This window comes from Ceratotherium simum, chromosome 2, assembly GCF_057802395.1.
Source record: "Ceratotherium simum simum isolate JZ-2026a chromosome 2, ASM5780239v1, whole genome shotgun sequence".
In the NCBI taxonomy this organism is placed as follows: domain Eukaryota; kingdom Metazoa; phylum Chordata; class Mammalia; order Perissodactyla; family Rhinocerotidae; genus Ceratotherium; species Ceratotherium simum.
In genome coordinates, this window is record NC_141901.1 from 84,861,714 (window position 1) to 84,887,508 (window position 25,795).

The following is a 25,795-nucleotide window of genomic DNA, read 5'->3' on the forward strand; positions in this document are numbered from 1 at the left end:
GGGCTGCCAAAGCACAGCGTGCAAACTTAACCGCTACGCCACTGGGCTGGCCCCTCCTTTTAAGTTTTTTGGTCGATCTCTTATTAGCCCTAACTGGTATCACCACCTCAGGCAGCTGCGATGTTGAACAACTGTCACTGATGGTTTTCAATAAAGGCCCTAGGGATAAAACTTTTCACACAGAGCAAGCTCTAAGTCAAGTCACATACAGACAAGTCCTGAGAATGGAGCTTTGCAGGGAGCTGCCATACAGGTCAAAGAGTGACAAGCCTCTAGGGATGGGGCTTTGGGGGAAAGCTTCAAAGCCATTAAGTTTCGTCTGGTGGCTGTCAGGCCCCTGGTTTTCACAGTTACCATGATTGTGAGGTTGTAGGTTTTCAAGGCTACTGTGGAGAGGAGGATAGGAACACAGCAAGTTAAAAATCCATAAAGTTCAAGACATTTTTCGAAGGAAGATATACAGATGGCCAATAGGCACATAAAAAGATGTTCAACATCACTGATCATCAGGGAAATGCAAATCAAAACTACACTAAGAGGGCCGGCCCCGTGGCTTAGCGGTTAAGTGCGCGCACTCTACTGCTGGCGGCCCAGGTTCGGATCCTGGGTGTGCACCAACGCACCACTTCTCCGGCCATGCTGAGGCCACGTCCCACATACAGCAACTAGAAGGATGGGCAGCTATGACATACAACTATCTACTGGGGCTTTGGGGGAAAAATAAATAAATAAATAAAATTATAAAAAAAAAAAACAAAAACTACACTAAGATATCACTTTATACCCATTAAAATGGCCATAATCACCAAGACAAAAAATAACAAATATTGGAGAGGTTGTGGAGAAAAGCGAAGCCTCATTCACTGCTGGTGGGAACGCAAACTGGTGCAGCCTCTATGGAAAACAGTATGGAGATTCCTCAAAAAATTAAAAATAGAAATACCTTATGATCCAGCTATCCCACTACTGGGTATTTATCCAAAGAACTCGAAATCAACAATCCAAAGAGGCTTATGCACCCCTATGTTCACTGCAGCATTATTCACCATAGCCAAGAAGTGGAAGCAACCCAAGTGTCCTTCGACTGATGACTGGATAAAGAAGATGTGGTGTATATATACAATGGAATACTACTCAGCCAAAAAAAAAAAAAAAAAAAAGACAAAATCGTCCCATTTTGCAGCCACATGGATGGACCTGGAGGGCATCATGTTAAGCGAAATAAGCCAGACAGAGAAAAACAAACACTGCATGATTTCACTCATATGTGGAAGATAAACTAATACACGGACAGAGAGAACAGTTCAGTAGTTATCAGGGGGAAGGGGGCTGGAGAGCGGGCACAAGGGGTGAAAGGAGGCATGTATACGGTGACTGACAAACAATAATGTACAACTAAAAGTTCACAATGTTATAAGCTATTATGACATGAATAAAAAAAAAATCCACAAAGTTCACTATTCTTATGGAGAGTCAGCCATTTTCTTGAATAAATGCTCCTTGAATTTTTGCAAGTCTGTCATTAATTTTCAGAGTTCTAAAAATTTTGAATTTGGCAATTTTTTGCCAGTGTTTTCATTGCTTTTGTGGAGGAGATTCTTACTCTACTATTCTGGAAGTGTTTCTCAGTGTACTTTATATGCACCCAGTGCTGTGCTAAATGCTTTAACTTGATCATCTCATTGAATCTTTACAACAACTGATAAAGCAGGTACTATTATTATCCACATTTTATAGATAAAGAAACAGAGATTTACATGAGCAGGAACTTGCCCCAAGCACCACAACTAAATGGTAGACTGTAAACCCAGGCATTTATTCCAGAACTTATACTCTTAAATATCAAACTATACACTCCCCTATCAGCCTTATCCAAAAAGCCAAGGGGGAAGGAGTTTAAGCATCAGCAATATTTAGGATAGTATAAATATATCTATTATACCGGATGCAAAAAAAAAAGAGAAAAAGATAAACAGAAATGACAATATCTGACACCATATATTCTCTGCATTAAGTAATATTTCCCCTCATATTTTAAGGAAAATATATTATGCTAAAGGCAAAGTGTTTTTGATGTTAAAAAAAAAAAAAAAAAACCTAACGGGGGACAGCCCAGTGGCGCAGTGGTTAAGTGCGCATGCTCTGCTTCAGCGGCCCAGGGTTCGTAGGTTCGGATCCCAGGCGTGCACCGACACACAGCTTCTCAAGTCATGCTGTGGCGGCGTCCCATATAAAGTAGAAGAAGATGGGCAAGGATGTTAGCCCAGGGCCAGTCTTGCTCAGCAAAAAGAGCAGGATTGGCAATGGATGTTAGCTCAGGGCTGGTCTTCCTCACCAAAAAAAAAAAAAAAAAAAAAACCTAACAGGTTTAAAAATAACTTAGAAATTCTTTAGATATTAAATAGTTTAAAGTTCTGTACCACTATCAAAACAAACAGGATCTATGCACACCTACCAGTAGAAAAAAATCCTAGGGAGGAAACTGGGGCTCCAATTAAACTCTTCTTAAAATAATTTATACTAATAAGAAATGAACAAATCCAACAATGAGAGATTCCAAAGTCAAGTCTTGATTTATTGGTCTACCTTGCTTATTTGTTGGTTTGGCCAAAGTGATCATTTAAATAAGTCTCTTAAAATAGGCTTGCAGCTGTGAAAATATATCACATTGAAGATTTGATACTAGCTACCACTATCATCAACTCTTCCTAAGAGACAATGACAACTCAGAAACATTTATTTAAATCATTAATCTTAATTTTTTTAAAGCAAAAATCAAATCAATAAAATGATGGCTTAAATTCTCATTTTAGAATATATCTATCTGGGGCCGGCCTGGTGGCGCAAGCAGTTAAGTGTGCGCTCTCCGCTGGGGCAGCCCAGGGTTTGCCGGTTCGGACACTGGGCGCGCAGCAGCGCACTGCTTGTCAAGCCATGCTGTGGCGGCATCCCGTATAAAGTGGAGGAAGATGGGCACGGGCGTTAGCCCAGGGCCAGTCTTTCTCAGCAAAAAAAGAGGAGGATTGGCAGATGTTAGCACAGGGCTGATCTCCTCACACACACACACAAAAAAGAATATATCTAACAGGAAGAATTTTTTGACAAAATTCCCAAAAATTTTTGGAAACGTTTCAGAAAAAGATTAACATTTTACTACAGCTGAGATGTTACTTCAGAAGCAGAAGTTAGTAACAGTTTAATTCCAGCATACGGAAACGTGCAATGTACCATGAAAAAAAATTCTTTTTTTTGCTAGCTGAAACTTGAAATGTCCTTTATTTCTAAATTATTCTTCCTCCAAAAGGGCACATTTCAAAAACTCATTTTAGGGCCAGCCCTGTGGCTTAGTGGTTAAGTGCACATGCTCCGCTGCTGGCGGCCCAGGTTCGGATCCCAGGCATGCACCGACGCACCACTTCTCTGGCCGTGCTGAGGCCGCAGCCCACATACAGCAACTAGAAGAATGTACAACTATGACATACAACTATCTACTGGGGTTTTGGGGGAAAAAATAACTAAATAAATAAAATTTTAAAAAAAACTCATTTTAATATTTTCAAAAGCTAAAGTAATACTACATTGGTTAACACCAAAGCACGATCCTGCCTTATCAGTTATCTCCTGTAGTCCACAAGTACCATAAAAATGACCAAATAAGAAATCAAATACATCAATAACGACACCAGCAACAACAAAAACAGACAAAATAGATAAAACCCATCAATGAAGCAACCAATGAAAGCAATGTTTTGGGATTGGCTGAAGATTTCAAACATCCCAAATTACCTCTCCCTCGCCCTCCATGAGGTGCAAGAGGGACTGGGCCGCATCTTCCTCGGCAGCCAATGACTGCTGAATGTGAAGTGATGTTTTCTACAGGTTCTAAACAACCATGAAAGAAATGTGTACCATTCCAAACTATTATAAGTTGGGTCATGAAACAGGCTAAGTTCCATTTTACTATGGACTATTTTTTACATGTTTACATTTTCCTTTCAAATCAACCACCTAAAATTTCAAATAGGACTTATAGTCCAAGAAAGCAGGCTAACTCTATTTCCTATCTCACTAATAGAAAAGAAATAAAAAAGGAAATAAATCCACAATAACCACCCTCCAAAATGGCCCTCAATGATTCTCCCTTCCTGGTAATCATACCTTATTCCACACTGAATAGGGCTAACCTGTGTAACCCACAGCATACTGTAGAAATGATGGAGTGTGATTTCTGAGGCTAGAACATAATAGTCACTACTGCTTCCATCTTGCTTTCTCTTGGATCTCTTCCTCTGGGGGAAGCCAGGTGTCAGGTTGTGAAGACACTCAAGCAGGCCTATAGAAAAGTCCGTGTGGGGGGCCAGCCCTGTGGCGTAGTGGTTAAGTGCTCAGGCTCTGCTGCTGGCAGCCTGGGTTCGGATCCCGGGGGCGCACCAAGGCACAGCTTGTCAGGCCATGCTGTGGCAGCGTCCCACATAAAGTGGAGGAAGATGGGCATGGATGTTAGCCCAGGGCCAGTCATCCTGAGCAAAAAGAGGAGGATTGGCGTGGATGTTAGCTCTGGGCTGATCTTCCTCACAAAAAAAAAAAAGAGAGAGAAAAGTCCATGTGCTAAGCAACTTAGGTTTTCTCTCAACAGGTAGCACCAACACACCATTCGTGTAAGTGAGCTGTCTTGGGAGCACATTCTCCAGCTCCAGTCAAGCCTTCAGATGACTACAACTGCACAGAAGACCTTAAGCCAGAACCACCCAGATAAGCCACTTCCAAATTCTTGACCCTCAGAAACAATGGTATAATAAACGTTTACTGTTGTTTTTTTCCTTTTTTTTTTTTTTTTTGGTGAGGAGATCAGCCCTGTGCTAACATCTGCCAATCCTCCTCTTTTTTTGCTGAGGAAGACTGGCCCTGGGCTAACATCTGAGCCCATCTTCCTCCACTTTTATATGGGACGCCGCCACAGCATGGCTTGCCAAGCAGTGCATCGTGCGCACCCGGGATCTGAACTGGTGAACCCTGGGCCACCGCAGTGGAGCGTGCGCACTTAACTGCCTGTGCCACTGGGCCGGCCCTCTGTTGTTGTTTTTGAATAGGAAAATAACTTTATTTTGTTTGGGGGAGAGGGCAGGTGTCCCGTCTCAGAACTTCTGGAATTGCTTCTTGGGGCCAGCAGCCTTGGTGACCTTGAGCATGTTGAAGCGCATGGTCTTGCTTAGGGGCCGGCACTTGCCCACTGTGATGACGTCACTGATCTGGATGTTCCTGAAGCAGAGGGGCAGGTGCATGGACATGTTCTTATGGCATTTCCCAAAGCGGCTGCACTTTTGGATCTAGTAGAGGTCGTCTCTGCAGATGACAATGGTCCTCTGCATCTTCATCTTGGTCACCATGCCAGACAAGATCACCCTCGGATGGAGAAACTACCAGTAAAGGGCCATTTCTTGTCAATGTAGGTGCCCTCAATGGCTTCCTTGGGAATCTTGAAGCCCAGATCGATGCTCCTGCAGTATTGCAGGAGCTTCTCCTTGCCAGTTCCTCCAAGCAGGAGCCTCTTCTTATTCTGAAAGACGGTCAATTGCTTTTGGTAGGCATGCTCAGTCCAGGAGTCACTCTTCGTCTAACATACGTGGCTTCAGAATTAAATACCAAAACGAGAGGCTCCCTGGATTAGCCTTTAGGACTCAGTTCTCACAGAACTAACTCTAAGGCCCAAGACCTCCAGAAAACTACCCCATAAACCTTGAATTTTAAGAAGATAACTCCGAAGACACTTGAGCCTCCATTAAACCCCAAGTACGGAGACCCCAGGATTTAAAAGGCTCTAACCTAGATTAATGCAAAAACATGCACCCTCTGCCCAACTTAACCTCTAGGAAATTGAGGACCCCTGGAATTAACCCGAAAACAGGGGCGCAGGTTACAACTCTCCAGAATGTGCCCCTGAGGCCCAGGGAAGGCCCTGCAGCCTTGGCACCAGCCCTGAGCCCACACCTAAATTTCACTGTTTTTTTAAGACACTAAGTTTTGGGTAATTTATTACAAGATAACTAATATAACCGTGGAACCAATACTAACAGCAAAATAAAGACACAGATTTCCAAAAATTAGAAAGCAAATGGAAGTGTGCAGACAGCTGAGAAAGAAGAGGAAGCGACAGTCCAGAATAGGTTCCAGAGGGGATATAGCAAGGTGGTGACATTTGCTAAGGGGAGCCTCAAAGAGCACCAGGCCTGTAGCCGGCAGGTATGAGGGCAGGATTGAAGGAGAGGGATTGAAAATGGGAGGTGAAATGAAAGTCTGTGTCCCAAACTATAGTAGTCCCACATCTCATTCTACTCCCTGCTCCTTTCCCTCTATCTCTGAATAGGAAGACGGTTTGCAGAAAAACAAATTTGCAACCAGGGAACATTCCTCTTTAAAAATATTTGAGGGGCTGGCCCGGTGGTGCACTGGTGAAGTTCGGTGCACTCCGCTCAGATCTCAGGCATGGACCTACACCACTCATCAAGCCATGCTGTGGCGGCATCCCACATACAAAATAGAGGAGGACGCGCACGGATGTTAGCCCAGGGCCACTCTTCCTCAAGCAAAAAGAGGAAGATTGGCGACAGGTGTTAACTCAGGGCCAATCTTCCTCACACAAAAAAAAAATTATTTGAACTGCCTGGGGAGCGTAAGTCTTCAAGGGTGAGTGATGGGTCTCCCAGAGTGAGGCCTTCTTCATTCTGTGTCCACGGGTAGCCTGCCTACTAGGCTATTCCCAGACCATTCATTCTAAAGAAAAGCCTGCCAATCAACACACCTCAAAGAAGTAAACTGAACCCAGTTGACCTTCCTGGTCACCTATTCATGGGAGAGACAAATATAAAACAACTCCACAAACCCATACTCTCCACCTAAGAAAATCAATCTAGTCACCAACTAAGCTTTGACACTTGAGAAGAAAACCATCAGCACAAGAATGAAAGCCCAAGGTAAGCAGACAAAATTGACCCCAAAGGAAGTAAGATAATTCAAGAAATAGAAGAGAAATTTTAGGGGCTGGTCCCATGGCGTAGCAGTTAAGTGCGCACACTCCGCTGCTGGCAGCCCTGGTTCAGACCCCGGGCGCGCACCGACGCACTGCTTGCCGGGCCATGCTGTGGCGGCGTCCCATATAAAGTGGAGGAAGATGGGCACGGATGTTGGCCCAGGGCCAGTCTTCCTCAGCAAAAAGAGGAGGATTGGCATAGATGTTAGCTCAGGGCTGATCATCTTCACAAAAAAAAAAAAAAAAGAGAAATTTTAAATGGTAGATATAGCCCTCCCTTTTCAGATTATGATTATTCTATATGTTATCCTTGTCACTTTGTATATTATTATTAGTGTATTATTGTGGATTGCTATAAATGAGTGCTATCAAGTCAGAGAGGTGGGGATAGCAAAAGCCTTCCAAGCTTCCATTTAGAGAATGAGCAGAGGTATCTGAATTATAAGAAATAAAATTTTCTCTTTAAAGAGCACTTTATAATTTATATATTACACATACAGACACACAGTGCAGAGTGGTAATTCTAAGAAAAACAGAATCTACAGCTAAAAATTGCTCTCTCTGCAATATTAGTTCAATCTCGTTAACAGATGGGAGAGTTAGGAAAGTACTCAATGCAGTGGTATCCTAACAATAAAAAGACTTTTCAGAACTTGAAAACATTATGCTAAGTGAAAGAATGTCAAACACGAAAGATCAGATATTGTATGATTCTATTTATATGAAATGTCCAAAATAGGCACATCCATAGAGACAGAAGGTAGATTAGTAGTTGCCAAGGGCTGGGGGCGGGGGGGCGTTTAGGAGAGAAAAGGAAGTGATTACTACTAGGTAGTGGTTTCTTTTTGGGGTGATAAAAATGTTCTGGAATTAGAAAGTGGTACTGGTTGTACAACTCTGTGAATATACTAAAAACCACTGAATTGTACGCTTTAAAGGAGTGAATTTTATAGTATGTGAATTATATCTCAATAATGCTATTATTTTAAAAAAAAGGCTTTTCAGAGAAAAAAGGCTATGGTTCCAAATTGATGTTTGGCAAAGCTTATACAAAAAAATTTTGTGAATCACTTGAGCAAAGGACAGACTGAGCTTAGAGAAAAGCCTATGCCAGGGCTTGTTTTAATCTAAATAGGCAAGAAATCTTTCTGGTAATTCTGAATAAAGCTTTCAAATGATCACAAACTGTTTAACTTCCCCAAGTAGTTCTGATCGTATTTTCTTAATAACTTTCTTCATAAAAATAGTTTTCCCTAATCTAAATGCTTCGCATATAGCAAATGCAATTAAAAATAATTTAACAAATATTTCTTAGAAAAGAATTTATCTTGGAACAGTCACAGTCTGAGATCATACGTTTATCCCCTAGAAGATTCCTAGGATGTTTCTCAGATATCGAGCCCTTCTTGTGGTATTCATCCATTTTGTTTTCCATAACGATTCTTTTTTAATTTATCAAATCTTTGCAACTTAAACAACAAATTTAAAGTAAGTACAATGAACACTTGGCAAAATATTTTTTAAAGTTGCATATTATAAAGAAACTTTGGAGCAATTAGGTATATTCTTGGCCATAGCAGAAAAAAATGCAAAGTGTCTAGCAATTCTTCTCCTTACAAACCATTTAGGACTTAACCATCTACAGAACAGAAAGATAAAAAGCATTTGACAAAATACAACATCTTTTTATGATAAAAACTCTCAGCAAATTGGGTATAGAAGGAATGTACCTCAACATAATAAAGGCCATATATGACAAGCCCACAGCTGACATCACACTCAATGGTGAAAGGCTAAAAGCTTGTTTCCCCCTCAGATCAGGAACAAGACAAGGATGTCCACTCTCACCTCTCCTATTCAACATAGTACTGCAAGTCCTAGCCAGAGCATTAGGCAAGAAAGAGAAAGAAAAGGCACCCAAGTCAGAAAGAAAGAAGTAAAAGTGTCTGTTTGCACCTCATATGAGCTTATATACAGAAAATCCTAAAGACTCCACCAAAAAACTGTCAGAATTATTAAACTCAGTAAAGTTGCAGGATACAAAGTTGATATATAAAAACCAGTTGCATATCTATACACTAACAACAAACTATCAGAAAGAGAAATCAGAAAAGCAATCCCATTTATAATACCATCAAAAAGAATAAAATACTTAGGAATAAATTTAACCTAGGAGGTGAAAAATCTGTACACTGAAAACTGTAAGACTTTGATGAAGAAACTGAAGAAGACACAAATAAATGGAAAGATATCTCGTGTTCATGGTTCAGAAGAATTAATATTGTTAAAATGTCCATACTACCTACAGCCATCTATAAATTCATTGCGATCCTTATGAAATTCCAACAGCATTTTTCACAGAAATAGAAAAAACAATCCTAAAATTTGTATGGAACCACAAAAGACTCCAAATAGCCAAAGTAATCCTGAGAAAGAACAAAACTGGAGGCATCACACATCCTGATTTCCACCTATATTACGAAGCTATAGTAATCACACGGTATGGTACTGGCAAAAAAATAGACACATAGACCAATGGAACAGAATCGAGAGCAGAAATAAACCCTTGCATATAAGGTCAACCAGTATTTGACAATGGAGCCAAGAATACTGAATGGGGAAAGCACAGTCTCTTCAATGAATGGTGGTGGGGAAACCGGATAGCCACGTGCAGAAGAACGAAATTGGACCCCTGTCTTACACTACTTATAAAAATTAACTCAAAATGAATTAAAGATTTAAACATAAGACCTGAAATTCCTAAAAGAAAACACAGGGAAAAAGCTCTTTGACATTGTTCTTGCAATGATTTTTTGGATATGAAATCAAAAGCACAAACAACAAAAGCAAAAATAAACAAGCGGGACTACATCAAATTAAAAAGCTTCTGCATAGCAAAAGAAACAATCAACAAAATGAAAAGGCAACCTGTGGAATGGAAGAAAATGTTTGCAAACCATCTATCTGATTAGCGGTTAATATCTAAAATACAGAAGAAATCTATACAACTCAATAGCAAAAAAACAAACCATCTGATTAAAAAATGGACAGAGGACCTAAATAGACATTTTTCCAAAGAAGACACAAATGGCCAACAGGTACATGAAAAAGTGCTCAACATCACTAATCACCAGGGAAACACAAATCAAAACCACGAGATATCACCTCATATCTGTTAGAATGGCTATTATCAAAAAGACAAGAGAAGTGTTGGTGAGGATGCACAGAAAAGGGAACTCTGGTGCACTGTTGGTGGGAATGCAAACTGATACAGTGACTATGGAAAACAACATGGAGGCTCCTCAAAAAATTAAAAATAGAACTACCACATGATCCAGCAATCCCACTTCTGGCTATATATCCAAAGGAAATGAAATCACTACCTTAAGATATCTGCACTCCTATGTTCACAATAGCCAATATTTGGAAACAACCTAAGTGGTCCCTTGATGGATGAATGGATAAAGAAGAAGTGGTATATATATACATTTATATATATACAATGGAATATAACTCGCCCATGAGAAAGAAGAAAATCTTGCTATTTGCGACAATATCAATGGACTCTGAAGGCATTATGCTAAGTAAGATACGTCAGACAGAGAAAGACAAACACTGTATGGTAACACTTACATGTGGAATCTGAAAAATCCAAACCCATAGAAACAGAGTAGAATGGTGGCTGCCAGTGGCTAGTGGGTGAGGGAAACAGGGAGATGTTGGTGAAAGGGTACAAACTTCCAGTTAGAAGATGAATAAGTTCTGGGGATCTAATGTACAGCATAGCAACTATAGTTAACAGTACTGTAGTATATAATTCAAAGTTGCTAAGAGAGTAAATCTTAAATGGTCTCACCACACACACAAAAAAGAACGGTAATTATGTGACGTAATGGAGGTGTTAACTAACATTACTGTGGTAATTATTTTACAATATATGTGTGCCAAAAATCATCACATTGTACACCTTAAACTCACACAACGTTATATGTCAATTAGATCTCAATAAAGCTGAAAAAAAAAAATCAAAAAAAAAAAGGAACAGAAAAATAAGGCTGTCTATATCCAATAGTAAAAGGAAGAGGAAATAACTTTTCCATAAAAAAAAGTAAATATATTCTGTCTATTGCAAACTTACAAGTATAAAAATATAAGGAAAGGGGCCAGCCCAGGGGCGCAGCGATTAAGTGCGCACGCTCCGCTTCGGCGGCCCGACGTTCCTAGGTTCAGATCCCAGGCGCGCACCAATGCACTGCTTGTCAAGCCATGCTGTGGCAGCGTCCCATGTAAAGCAGAGGAAGATGGGCATGGGTGTTAGCCCAGGGCCAATCTTCCTCAACAAAAAAGAGAAGGATTGGCATCGGGTGTTAGCTCAGAGCTGATCTTCCTCACAAAAAAATAAATAAATAAAAAATAAAAAACATTAGAAGAATAATTATTTTTTAAAAAATAAGGAAAAATGTAAACAATTCAGGAGATGATACTGTAAGCAATAACTAAAATATACATACACAGAAAAATCTTGAGAGGATGAAAGACTATGGTCAGTACAGCTTTAAAAAAAGCAGAATCAAGGCTTAGGGTACAAGGTATTGGAATACGTAAAGCTTTCCACACAAAGCATGAATTCACACATCAATTACAGATGTAATTACAGATGTAATTTATGTGACAAAAGACAGCATTAATCTCTAAAATCTACCATAAAAATGATATTATGCTAAGATAAAATTGGCCATACGTGATTTTCAAAGCTGTTTTAAGTAGGAAGAATTATAAACAGACCACTTTGCAAGCATTCTCTTTTGATATAAAATTTAAATGTCAATTGTAAACAAATTACCCATCAATTTAAAATTCAGTTATCACCACAGTTTACACATTAGGGTATTAATACCCAGCCTTTTTTCTCTGCCTAAATACTTACATAATATACTACATACATGTTATTGTTTTTTCTTATTGCAAAATTACAATCATACTCTCTATAAAGCTTTACATATTACTCTTTTCACTTAACATATATTCCCATGTGGGGCCGGTCCCGTGGCTTAGTGGTTAAGAGTGCACGCTCCGCTACTGGCGGCCCGGGTTCGGATCCCGGGTGCACACTGACACACCGCTTGTCCGGCCATGCTGAGGCCGCATCCCACATACAGCAACTAGAAGGATGTGCAACTATGACATACAACTATCTACTGGGGCTTTGGGGGACAAAAAGGAGGCGGATTGGCAATAGATGTTAGCTCAAGGCTGGTCTTCCTCAGCAAAAAGAGGAGGATTGGCAGGGATCTTAGTTCAGGGCTGATCTTCCTCACAAAAAAACAAAACAAAACAAAACATATATTCCCATGTCATTAAAAATGATTGGAGACATGTTTACGTCATTATAATATTTCAAATTATGGATGAACCATAATTTGGCATTAGACTGTTTCCAGTTTTTCATTAATATTAAAATGCCACAGTGAATATTTTTATATATAAATCTATTTATTCGATCACTTTCTTGGAAAAAAATATCTAGAACTACGATTTATAACTAAAGAATCTTAACGTTTTTAAAACTCTAGATATAAGGTGAATGGCTTTCCATTAGGATACTTATATGCCTCACCCATAACCCAGAGTATATGAAACCGGCCACCTAAAGTATATGTTTACATGTCTACCTCTCTAAAGAGACTGTAAGCTCTTGTAAGAACTTATGTGCATGTTATCTTCATCTTTGTATCCTGGTATCTACCACATAGTAGACGCTAAATAAATGGCTACTGAATGGAATTACAGCACAATGTCAAAACTGTACTTCTCCAGCTGAAAAAGAATGGGAAATCCTCATTAGGAACATATATGTCCTACCTCTGCTGCTGAAGCAAAGGAATCAGTCGATGCGATGCTCAAGGTGTCTCGCAGGCCAAAGTCATCCACGTTCCCCTTCATGGTGATATCTGTATCTTTATCTGAAAGATAAAAGATGAAAAGTTTAGAAATTGATATTTCTCGTCACTGTCATATTTCATATTCTATAGTTGGTTTTCTTTCCTTTTTTTTTTTTTTGCTTCAGTATTCAGACTACTGGAATCTAAAAGGAAAACAATACAAATCAATGGGATATAATCTGACAAGACTCTCAAAGTGTGTTCATTGCTTGACTGACTCTGAAATACTGCCAAGCAGAGGAGAAAGTGCTATAAAGCAGACATTTTTACTGTAAAAAGGGATTAAACTTAATTTCAGACTGAAAAAGCTTTTGAATATATAAAAACTTAAAATCGTATATAACAACTAGAGTTGGATTACCTACCATACATGGTAAAATCAGCATATACCACAGGTAGTTTGAAACAAAGCAATTTTAGTTGCAAGTGGCCTTACCCAAACTGGGTGAACTGGTAGGTTCCATTAGAATTAAATGAATTATTAACAGAAAATGTTGTCTGGCCAGTCACTTGTGATAAGCGGATGAATTAAAACAATTCAAGAAGATATGTCTGAATTCTTCAGTCTTTAAGGCCTACTTTAAAATACTGAAAGGCCATAAATGACAGACTAAAACAGATGGACCTAGTAGATATATACAGAACACTCCATCCAAAAACCAAAGAATACACGTTCTTTTCAAATGCACATGGAACATTCTCCAGGACTGATCACATATTAGGCCACAAAACAAGTCAACATAAATTTAAGAAGACTGAGGGCCGGCCCTGTGGCTTGGTGGTTAAGTGCGCGTGCTGCAATGCTGGTGGCCCGGGTTCGGATCCCGGGTGCGCATCGAGGCACCACTTCTCTGTCCATCCTGAGGCCGAGTCCCACATACAGCAACTAGAAGCATGTGCAGCTATGACATACAACTATCTACTGGGGCTTTGGGGGGAAAAAATAAAATAAATAAAATCTTTAAAAAAAAAAAAAAGAAGACTGAAATAATACCAAGCATCTTTTCTGACCACAACGGGATGAAACTGGAAATCAACTACAGGAAGAAAATCAGAAAAGCCACAAATATGTGGAGATTAAACAAAAGGCTACTGAACAACGACTGGGTCAACGAAGAAATCAAAGGAGAAATCAAAAAATACCTGGAGACAAATGAAAACGAAAATACGACATGCCAGAATTTATGGGATACAGCAAAAGCGGTTCTAAGAGGGAAGTTTATAGCAATATGGGCCTATCTCAACAAAGAAGAAAAATCTCAAATAAACAATCTAACAATGCACCTAAGGAACTAGAAAAAGAAGAACAAACAAAGCCCAAAAGCAGTAGAAGAAGGGAAATAATAAAAATCAGAGCACAAATAAATGAAATAGAGAATAAAAAAACAATAGAAAAAATTAATAAAACCAACTGCTGGTTCTTTAAAAAGACAAACAAAATTGACAAACCTTTAGCTAGACTTACCAAGAAAAAAAGAGAGAGGGCTCAAATAAGTAAAATCAGAAATGAAAGAGGAGAAATTACAACGGACACCTCAGAAATACAAAAGATTATAAGAGAATACTATAAAAAGCTATATGCCAACAAATAGGACAATCTGGGAGAAATAGATAAATTCTTAGAATCATACAACCTTCCAAAACTGGATCGAGAAGAAATAGAGAATTTGAATAGACCAATCACCACTAAGGAGATCGAAACGGCAATCAAAAACCTCCCCAAAAATGTAAATTGGTGCAGCCTCTATGGAAAACGGTATGGAGGTTCCTCAAAGAATTAAAAATAGAGATGCCCTATGATCCAGCCATCCCACTACTGGGAATCTATCCAACGTACCTGAAATCAACAATCCAAAGAGGCTTATGCACCCCTATGTTCATTGCAGCATTATTCACCATAGCCAAGAAGTGGAAGCAACCTAAGTGTCCCTTGACTGACGATTGGATTAAGAAAATGTGGTATATATATACAATGGAATACTACTCAGCCATAAAAAAAGACAAAATCGTCCCATTTGCAACAACATGGATGGGCCTGGAGCGTATTATGTTAAGTGAAATAAGCCAGAAAGAGAAAGACAAACACTGTATGATCTCACTCATATGTGGAATATAAACCAACACATGGACAGAGACAACTGGACTGTGGTTACCCGGGCAGTGGGGGTGGGGGGTGGGCACAAGGGGTGAAGGGAGTCATATATGTGGTGATGGACAAACAAAAATGTACAACCCAAAATTTCACAATGTTAGAAACCATTAAAACATCAATAAAAAAAAAAAAAAAAAACCTCCCCAAAAATAAAAGTCCAGGACCAGATGGCTTCCCTGGTGAATTCTACCAAACATTCAAAGAAGACTTAATACCTATCCTTCTCAAACTCTTCCAAAAATTGAGGAGCGGGGGAAGCTCCCTAACTCATTCTACGAAGCTGACATTACCCTGATACCAAAACCAGACAAGGACAACACAAAAAAAGAAAATTACAGGCCAATGTCACTGATGAACATCGATGCAAAAATCCTCAACAAAATACTAGCAAATCGCATACAACAATACATTAAAAAGATTATACACCATGATCAGGTGGGATTTATTCCAGGGATGCAAGGATGGTTCAACATCTGCAAATCAATCAACGTGATGCACCACATTAATAAAATGAAGAATAAGAATCACATGATCATCTCAATAGATGCAGAGAAAGCATTTGACAAGATCCAGCATCCATTTATGATAAAAACTCTGAATAAAATGGGTATAGAAGGAAAGTACCTCAACATAATAAAGGCCATATATGAGAAACCCACAGCTAATATCATCCTCAGTGGTGAAAAACTGAAAGCTATCCCTCTAAGAACAGGAACCAGACAAGGATGCCCCCTCTCACCACTCCTATTTAACATAGTACTGGAAGTCCTAGCCAGAGCAATCAGGCAAGAAAAAGAAATAAAAGGGATCCAAACTGGAAAGAAGTGAAACTGTCACTATTTGCAGATGATGTGATTTTATACATAGAAAACCCTAAGGAATCCACCAGAAAACTTTTAGAAGTAATAAACGAATACGGTAAAGTTGCAGGATACAAAATCAACATACAAAAATCAGTGGCATTTCTATACACTAACAACGAAGTAGCAGAAAGATAAATTAAGAATACAATCCCATTTACAATTGCAACAAAAAGAATAAAATACCTAGGAATAAACTTAACCAAAGAGGTGAAAGATCTGTACACTGAAAACTATAAAACATTGCTGAAAGAAATTGAAGAAGACACAAAGAATTGGAAAGATATTCCGTGCTCTTGGATTGGAAGAATTAACACAGTTAAGATGTCCATACTTCCTAAAGCAATCTATAAATTCGATGCAGTCCCTATCAAAGTTCCAACAACATTTTTCATAGAAATAGAACAAAGAATCCTAAAATTTATATGGAACAACTAAAGACCCCGAATTGCTAAAGGAATCCTGAGAAAAAAGAACAAAGCTGGAGGTATCACACTCCCTGATTTCAAAATATACTACAAAGCTATGGTGACCAAAACAGCATGGTACTGGCACAAAAACAGACACACAATGGAATAGAATCGAAAGTCCAGAAATAAACCCACACATCTATGGACAGCTAATCTTCGACAAAGGAGCCAAGAACATACAACGGAGAAAGGAAAGTCTCTTCAACAAATGGTGTTGGGAAAACCGGACAGCCACATGCAAAAAAATGAAAGTAGACCATTACCTTACAACATACACAAAAATTAACTCAAAATGGATTAAAGACTTGAATGTAAGACCTGAAATTATGAAACTTCTAGAAGAAAACATAGGCAGTATGCTCTTCGACATTGGTCTTAGCAACATATTTTCAGGCACCATGTCTGACTGGGCAGGACAAAACAATAGAAAAAATAAACAAATGGGACTACATCAAACTAAAAAGCTTATGCACAGCAAAGGAAACCATCAACAAAACGAAAAGACAACCTAACAATTGGGAGAAGATATTTGCAAACCATACATCTGATAAGGGCTTAATCTCCAAAAAGAACTCATGCATCTCAACAACAAAAAAACTAACAACCCAATTAAAAAATTGGCAAAAGACCTGAACAGATATTTCTCCAAAGAAGATATACCAATGGCCAAGAGGCACATGAAAAGATGTTCAACATTATTAACTATCAGGGAAATGCAAATCAAAACTACAATGAGATATCACCTCACACCCGTCAGAATGGCTATAATTAACAACACAGGAAACAACAAGTGTTGGAGAGGATGTAGAGAGAAGGGAACTCTCATACACCACCGCTGGTGGGAGTGCAAACTGGTGCAACCACTATGGAAAATAGTACAGAGATTCCACAAAAACTTAAGGATAGCACTACCATATGATCCAGCTATTCCACTGCTGGGTATTTATCCAAAGAACGCGAAAACACCAATGCATAAAGATACATGCACCCCTGTGTTCATTGCAGCGTTATTCACAATAGCCAAGATTTGGAAGCAACCTAAGTGCCCATCAAGGGACGACTGGATAAAGAAGATGTGGTATATATACACAATGGAATACTATTCAGCCATAAGAAACAACGAAATCCAGCCATTTGTGACAACATGGATGGACATTGAGGGTATTATGCAAAGTGAAATAAGTCAGAGGGAAAAGGTCAAATACCGTATGATTTCCTTCATTAAGTAGTAGATAATAACAACAATAAACAAACACATAGAGACAGAGATTGGACTGGTGGTTACCAGAGGGGAAGCAGGGAGGGAGGAGGGCGAAAGGGATAATTAGTCACATGTGTGTGGTGATGGGGTGTAATCAGTGTAATCAGTATTTGGGTGGTGAACATGAGAACATGATGTAATCCATGCAGAAATAGAAGTATAATGATGTACACCTGAAATTTATACAATGGTATAAACCAATGTTACCACAATAAACAAAAATTAAAAAAAAGAAAAAAAAACAAGAAACACTGAAAGGCCAAAAATGATCAGATCTAGGTCTCTGATGTTTACTTTGCTTACTTGAGGGTCAAATATAATTGCCCCAATGATTTTTTTTCTTTTGTGAGGAAGATCAGCCCTGAGCTAACATCCATGCTAATCCTCCTCTTTTTGCTGAGGAAGACTGGCTCTGAGCTAACATCTATTGCCAATCCTCCTCCATTTTTTCCCCCAAAGCCCCAGTAGATAGTTGTATGTCATAGTTGCATATCCTTCTAGTTGCTGTATGTGGGATGTGGCCTCAGCATGGCCGGAGAAGCGGTGCGTCGGTGCGCGCCCGGGATCCGAACCCGGGCCGCCAGTAGCTGAGCGTGCGCACTTAACCACTAAGCCACGGGGCTGGCCCGCCCCAATGATTTTAAAGGGCTGAAAAAGTTTAAATACATTTGCAAACGGTTAATCTGGCCAATGGTTAATCTGGCCAAACCAAGACAGCCTACCTATTAACAATACACAGCTTTCTGAATGTGGGTGTCACTATCCTCACATACTAGCAACAGGAATCTGTTGACATTAAATTTTCAAATAAACATATATTTGCTTACAGATGTGACTACATTGTAGCAAATAACTGATATGCTTCAAAATTTATCACAAGTATCAAAAAGCAAAGAACAAAATATGTACAAATTTTTATTATTTTGAATATTAATCTGCTAAATTTGTCAAATACTTTATCTTTAAAAAGAAACCAGAAATCTCTTTGGCTTTCATTCATTCAAATTTCTACTCCATCATTTTCCCCAAAATAAAGTTCATTACCTTTACCAGAAATTTTCTAAGTCCTATTTAAAACCCCCAACTACCAGAAAACACAGATATTTTGTGACTCTATACAGGGAGTGTAGAGTTTTTTTTAATCCAAACCATTAATTTAGTTTAAACTCAAAAGTTTTGCAACCAATTTATATTCCAAGCTCTAAGCCAAGCAGAGAGCTAATAAGCCATAATTGGTACAAGGTTCACTCCTATTAAGTATCAAAAATAACCATGCACGTAGCATATTTTTTTCCTACTTTATATTTGGTGGGACCATATTTGACATTTTAACCATTTATCTTCCAAGTTTAAATTATAATTGCTTTCACATGAAGTTTACATCAATCTTTTTAAAAGTATCTAACATCTTAAAATTCTTCTACCACTAAATGACTATTAAGGGAACAAAATTTGAGGTTAAATTATTCTGTTTTCAAAAATACATGTTCTTTTAGAAATTTAAATTTTTTCCATCAAACTTGAGAACAAAACAACATAACTGTTTTACACTTACAAACAGCTATAAAACTGGGATTTCTGGTTACTCAATTATCAAGAAAAATTCCCATTATTCTCTTTTCAGTGCATATGATTTAAAAAATTGCACACACAAACTTTGAGAGATTAATTATTTATAAAACTTAATAGGCATTTACAATTTTCAAACCTTTATCTTCTTAATTATTTTCCACTGTTAGTATTAACTGTGCAAAAAGAAATCACTGTACAATTTTCACTATGCCAAAGCACTTTTAAAGCAAGATTAAATTACAAGTCAATTAAGTTAAATCTTGGTTCCATATGCCTTTTGCTATTTTCAGAGTCGAACACAGACATTTATCTTATGTCACTTTACCTTTCAGACATTACCCATGAGCTGTTAAAAGTCTGTTTTACTTCACTCAACAGTAACCAGCCATTCAACGTCATCCAGATCAGTTACCATGGTTGTACTTTATTTAAAAAAAAAAAAAATCTAACAAAGAAAAATGGCTCGGAGGAACTGGAAAGATTTACTCATTATATCCAACTTCATAAACCACAGACCATACCTCTCATGTCAGTAATTGTTATGATTCCTGGAATGGCAGCTTAACAATTACGAAGAGAAATAATACATCTGTTTTTTAGATAAGCCAGTAAAAAGTATAAAGAAAGAATATTGGGCAATATCTCAAACTAACTTCCTTCATGCATCCAATCAAAATTTAAAATACTCTTTCTAGAAGGATGTGCAGCTATGACATACAACTATCTACTGGGGCTTTGGGGGAAAAATAAATAAATAAAATTTTAAAAAAAAATACTCTTTCTAAAAAAGTATCACCTCTTGATTGTGTTATTGAAAGACAGGGACAGCACGGAAAATTGAAAACTGAGAGCTTCATCTTAGTCAATATTTTCAGAAACTTCTTACCGAATTTTTCTTAGCAGAAAAAAATGCTAAAACCACAATGAGACATCATTACACACCTAACTAGAATGATTAAATTGGAAAAAATGACAATTTTTTTTGTTAAGGATGTACAACAACAGAAACTCTCACCACTGGTGGAAATATCAATTTGTAGAACCACTTTGAAAGTTTGGCCTTTTCTATGAAAGTTCGAGACTGCATTCTCTATGATCTAGCAATTCTATCCTCAGCTGTGTTTTACAGAAATGCATGCTTATGTGCATAAGGATGTTCATAATAGCACTGTCTACAATTAGCACCAAACTGGAAAAAACCAACCATCTATCTGTCATAGAATACACAAACTGTGGTACATTCATACAATGAAATACTGTACAACAATCATAGTGAAGGAATTGCTGCTACATGCAAGAACATGGATTAAACTCACAATATGTTGAGTGAAGAAGTCTATGTATGATTTCATTCACATAAAATTCAAAACCAGGCAAAATTAAACTACAGTGATCAGGACTACACATTTAGCTGGTAAAATTATAAAGAAAAGGGAGGAAGTAATTAGCATGAGCAACAGGACAGTGATTAGTTTTGAGGGTAGGTGGGAGGAGTACTGATTGGGAGGGGGTTCACAGAACCTTCTAGAGAGTTGGCAATGTTTTATTTTTTGATCTACATGATAGTTACACAAGAAGGTGTGATACATCACTGTACTTGTTTTGTGCACTTTCCTCTAAAGGTCTAAATAGAAGGAAACAAAAGAAAACAATGTATTTATGTATCTTGGCCCCAAATGGCCGAGAGCAGAAAAAATAATGAAGTATTTCAATGTTGGCAGTGAGGTTGTAAATTATTATTAGAGATAAATTTTATTCCCTGATAGAAGAAGCATCAAGAATGATGCAAAGTTCAAAAAGTCAAAAGATGTGATGAGTGTGTTAAGTAGAATAGCAAACTGAAAATAATTTATCTGCATCCTACAGGGAAATACTATAGTAATAGTAGAGTCTAATGCCACACATATAACACAGCCTTTTTTCTCCTGGTTCATCAATCATCCTTTACCATTTAGTGACTGGTTTAGAATTTTAAGTGGGAATGTTTAGGTGAGGATAATCAATTATTTGCAGGAAGACACAGAAACTTAGAGATGCTTGCTATTTAATGACAACAATAAAAGTGTGATGAAATTAATAAACATTTATTTTGCACTTACGACTTGCCAGAAACCAAGTTACATGCTTTATATATATCATCTCATAATTTTCACAGTAATTCTTTGAGATAGGTACTATTATTTTTTTTGTTTTATATATCAAGGAGCCAGGGTACAGAAAGGTTAAGTAACTGGTCCATATTCACATAGTTAAGAAATGGAATGGCAGGATTCAAACCCAGGTCATCTGACACCAGAGTCCATGCTATGAAAGTATGGAGCTGTGGTGTCCAGTATGGTAGCCGCTAGCCACACATGTCTACTGGGCACATGAAATGTGGCTAGTCACAATGGAGATATGCTGTAAGCGTGAAACACACAATGGATTTTGAAAACGCTGTACCAAAATATAGAAAATATCTTATTAAAATTAATTTCACCTCTTTCATTTTACTTTTTCATGTGGCTACTAGAAAATTCAGTTCTATTTGTGGCTCACATTATATTTCTATTGGACAGCACTGTTAGAGCATTCCTGTCTCATATCTTATCTATAGTCCAAAGAGCTTACAAGTTCTTCACAGGATTCAGATTCAACTCACATTTTTTGAGCAACTCCTATGAGCCCAAGGCATTCTGCTAAGTGCTTTCACGGACCATTTATTTCATTTAATACATGTAACTGTTAGACAAGAATAGCCTAATTATGTACAAGAATGTGTTATTATAACTAGAACAAAAAAAGCCATTTTCTAATCAAAATCTTGAGCGGCTCCTCGTCTGGTTTTCAAAGCTTTCCACAATCTCTATTCACCCCACCCATCCGACCTTGTTTTCTATTAATTACTAAAAGACCCCTCAGCTTGAGCTGAGTACATTCACTCTACTCCCACTCGCCACAGAGAAACGCAATGGGTAACAGCTCGCGCTTTGGAGTCAGCCAGCTAGCATGCAGATCCCGATTCCAATCCCGATCCCCATCCAAGTCCGAGCTGTGCTACTTACTATCTAGGTAAACTGGGAATAACAATATTGATTTCAGAGTTGTCATAAAGTTTAAGTGAGAGATTTTATGGAGGCACAATATTTGATACACAGTAAGGGCTAAATAATTTTTCCCTGCTATTATTTTTGCCATATACATTCTTTACTTAAGACTTTGGTTCCTCCTGCATCTTCTCCGGCATGTAAATTTCTCTCCTTCTGCTCCCTTACCCCGTGCTACCCAGGAACACATATTCTTTTATAATGCAGTTCAAGTACTATCCCCTGCAAGTATCCTCCAAAAGTTTCTAATTTTTTGCTTCTATGTAAGGCAGTACAGCCAAAGAGTTAAAATCATGGGTTCTAGAGCCAGTCATCTTGGATTCAAATTCTGACTCTGCAACTTATTAGCTGTGTAACCTTAGGTAAGTTTCTTATCCTCTCCCTTCCCCAATGTTCTCATTTGTAAAATGGGAATGAAATCTACCTCAGAGTTGTGTGAGGATTAAATGAATTAATATACGTCAAGTAAGCATTCAGTAAATGCTAACTATTCATATTATTTTGCAAAAGATAAATATGTACCATTTAATACACTATCTGAATTTTTATTTAACTGTTGCCTGAATATACAGCCTGTCTGGCTGGCTGGACTAAAACATCTTGAATGGGTGGACTTTCTCATCTTTTCTCTTTCCTTTTCTTTTTCTTTCTTTTTTTTTTCTGATGGTTCCTATACTTCTCAATGAGCATTGAATACACTGTGAACACTTAAATATTTGTTCATATAAACTAAATAAAACTTATTACAAACTGACCATCCCCAAGACATGAAAATCCCTATTTTGAAAAGCCTCTCTCATGTGTTTCCTCTGGGTCATTCTGCCTGTCATACAACTTTAACTTGTTTTCAGAGGCCTGTTAAAATTCTTATGTTTCTAATACCCAGCCTTAAATTAATTAAACTTATGATACTATTTGGTAAACCTGAAATATGCAGCTGAAGCCCCTTAATGACTCATCATTAACCTTAGAAATGCCTGAAAGCTTTCCACATAATTGGGTGATTAAATATAAAAAATGCGCCATAAGTTACCCCACTGGCTCTCAGTAGAGTAGCTCTTTTTCTTCCTGTCCTTTTAAAATAGTAATCTAAAATTTTTTAATACTTTTTTTAACCTGTTTCAATCACCCAGAACTTTTAAAACATTCATGCAGAGACATAAACTATGTTCTTCTTTGGAAGAACACTGAAAGTATAATGTTTACTTTTAACTAAGCAGTCATATATTTTAAGCCAAAAATCTGACTGGATTCAAGCCTTCCTCCTTCTTTCACAATCTCATAATTCACATATTACTTAAGTTTTTTTCCAAAGCAGAATTTGCTTGAAAGTTAAAAAAAGAAAAAGAAAAAACTAGAAGATACTTCGGCCCTGGAACTTGGAACTTCAGGCCTGGACCTATTTCTTTAAACCAATCCAAGTGGGTTTTCTGCGTGCCTCGCTCTTGCCATCCCTAGGCACATTCTATTTTCTGTCGCTTAGAAGGGATAAGGTCTATTTTAACCTCAGCATATTCTAGTGGAGATTCCGAAGATGCCACTCCTCTCTTAAAATCCAGGCTGTCCACTGTGGATTTTGACTCCAGCAAGCAGAGGAAGCCTGCCAAATGTCTCAGTGTCATCTGACTTCTATGTCAGCAGCTATTGTCCAGATGATTTTTAGCAGTTTAAATGTGATTTGGAATCTTGTCTTTTCTACGGTTTTATTAAAAATGGAGAAGTTCCTGCTGCCGACAAGTTATTTTCCAAACAGAGTCTCCTATAATCTGTTAAAATAATCAAGAAATCTAAAAGACTGCCGCTCAGTGTGTATCCTGTATGACTATCTGCTCCATCCATACTATGGATAAGTTTTTATTCTCATTTGTTTTAAAATGCCATAGTATAGTTTGAAAGAGAAAAAAAGGTTGAGTACAAAAATTAAAAACAACGTAATTTCAGAAAATGAAAGAAGTAAGAGAACTAAGATAGGATATTTTCTTGATTTTTCCCTCAATGTACCTTAATATTGAAAAGAGTAGCAATGAAATTCACTGAAACAAAAGAAAGGAAAGCGGATCGGGTCTTGATGTGTTACGACCTACACAGTTTTGCCTATGTGAAGAAACGCACGGTCGAAAGCAGCCCGCGACTGCGGCACTCCCCATAAGGAGCTTTCTCTAACAGTTGTCTCAGGCTTTCCCTATTTATCAAAACTTCTCATATGCTATGATTGGCCAGCGTAACAACTGTGATTCCTAACTGGGAAATACAGCTGCCAATGCAAAACGAGTAATAGAAGGAAAGAGAAAGAGTTACAGCATTTCTACCTTTTTTGAGGAGAAGACAGAAGTGACTGGATAACCCAAAGTGGAGCAAAAAGTGATTAAGACTAGGTCTGCAGTTATGGAGACTCTAACAGGGCCACTAGGAACAGGTGGTCACTCTGTACCCCAGACAAAGGCCCTGGCCAATGGGACAAGGCGGGGCAGAAATCCAGTCCATATCCTGGGACTGCATCTTCCCGGAGGAAGGTGAACCTTTTTCTTATCACAAAAGCGCCCTTCCCAAGGAGTTACATAGACCTTTTTCTACATCACATAAAGGCCTTCTATGGGCTAGTGAGGGTCCTGGACTTAGAAACCTAAGCCAATAAGATGTAACTCAAATACAAGAGAGACAACAGCAAGCAGCAGGAATATCCCTTGTTTCTGGCACCCCAGCAATTTTCCTTATACTGCTTTCATCCCTGAATCTATTTTGAGTTAGGCTTCGTTTTGTAGTATTATTAGACACTTTGAAATTAAGATTATGAGACTTAATGCATGGGAGGAAATTACTAGGCCAAATTTCTCATATGTTCTGCAATTTGCACTCTGTATATTTAGAGGTCTGAGTATACAAGTGAAGCCTGTAATTCCTGTCACTCCCCAAAAATAAACCCTCAGGGAATTTATCTTCCAACCACAGTGATTCTGCAGGAAAGGAAAGGACAAGGTCTTAGAGCATCAACTCTGGGCTGTCTGACGTTTGACTCAAGATGATAGGTCGAGGTATTTCTTCTTGATCCCAAGCTCTATCAATACTGCTAAATGTTCTATCTGGCTGCTTACCAAAAAAGAATAACGTCTCTTTAGCAGTCAGGAGGTCCCACTTTACAGCTTTTCCTATTCTCTGCCAGAGAATTTGTGCAGTCAGTACTAGGCTGGAAAAATCTCTAATTTTCCCTTAGAGGATGTCTTACTGTCTCAATGAAATCTTCTGCATGACAGCAGAAAGAAAGATGGATAAAATATTTAAATTGTACCAGTCAACCCTTCCATAATCTCCTGCCAACACATAAGTGTGATTATGACTTCTTATAATTCTCAGTGGCTCCCTTTCACCTAAAGGTACAAAACAAGGACCTTCATGATTTATCTCCTGCCCACCTTTCTAAATTCATT

At 38.1% G+C, this 25,795-nt stretch overlaps 1 protein-coding gene and 1 pseudogene across 4 annotated transcripts in view; both read right to left on the reverse strand.

The window, feature by feature from the left end:
• Positions 1-25,795, reverse strand: part of MIGA1 (mitoguardin 1) — a 91,368-nt gene that overhangs the window by 17,703 nt on the left and 47,870 nt on the right. For all 4 annotated transcript variants that reach the window (XM_014788286.2, XM_087448632.1, XM_087448639.1 and 1 more), the window contains exon 8: positions 12,890-12,990. In XM_014788286.2, the coding sequence (XP_014643772.1) occupies positions 12,890-12,990 (101 nt within the window). The remainder of the gene's footprint in view (positions 1-12,889; positions 12,991-25,795) is intronic.
• Positions 4,968-9,339, reverse strand: LOC106801995 (small ribosomal subunit protein uS17 pseudogene; annotated as a pseudogene).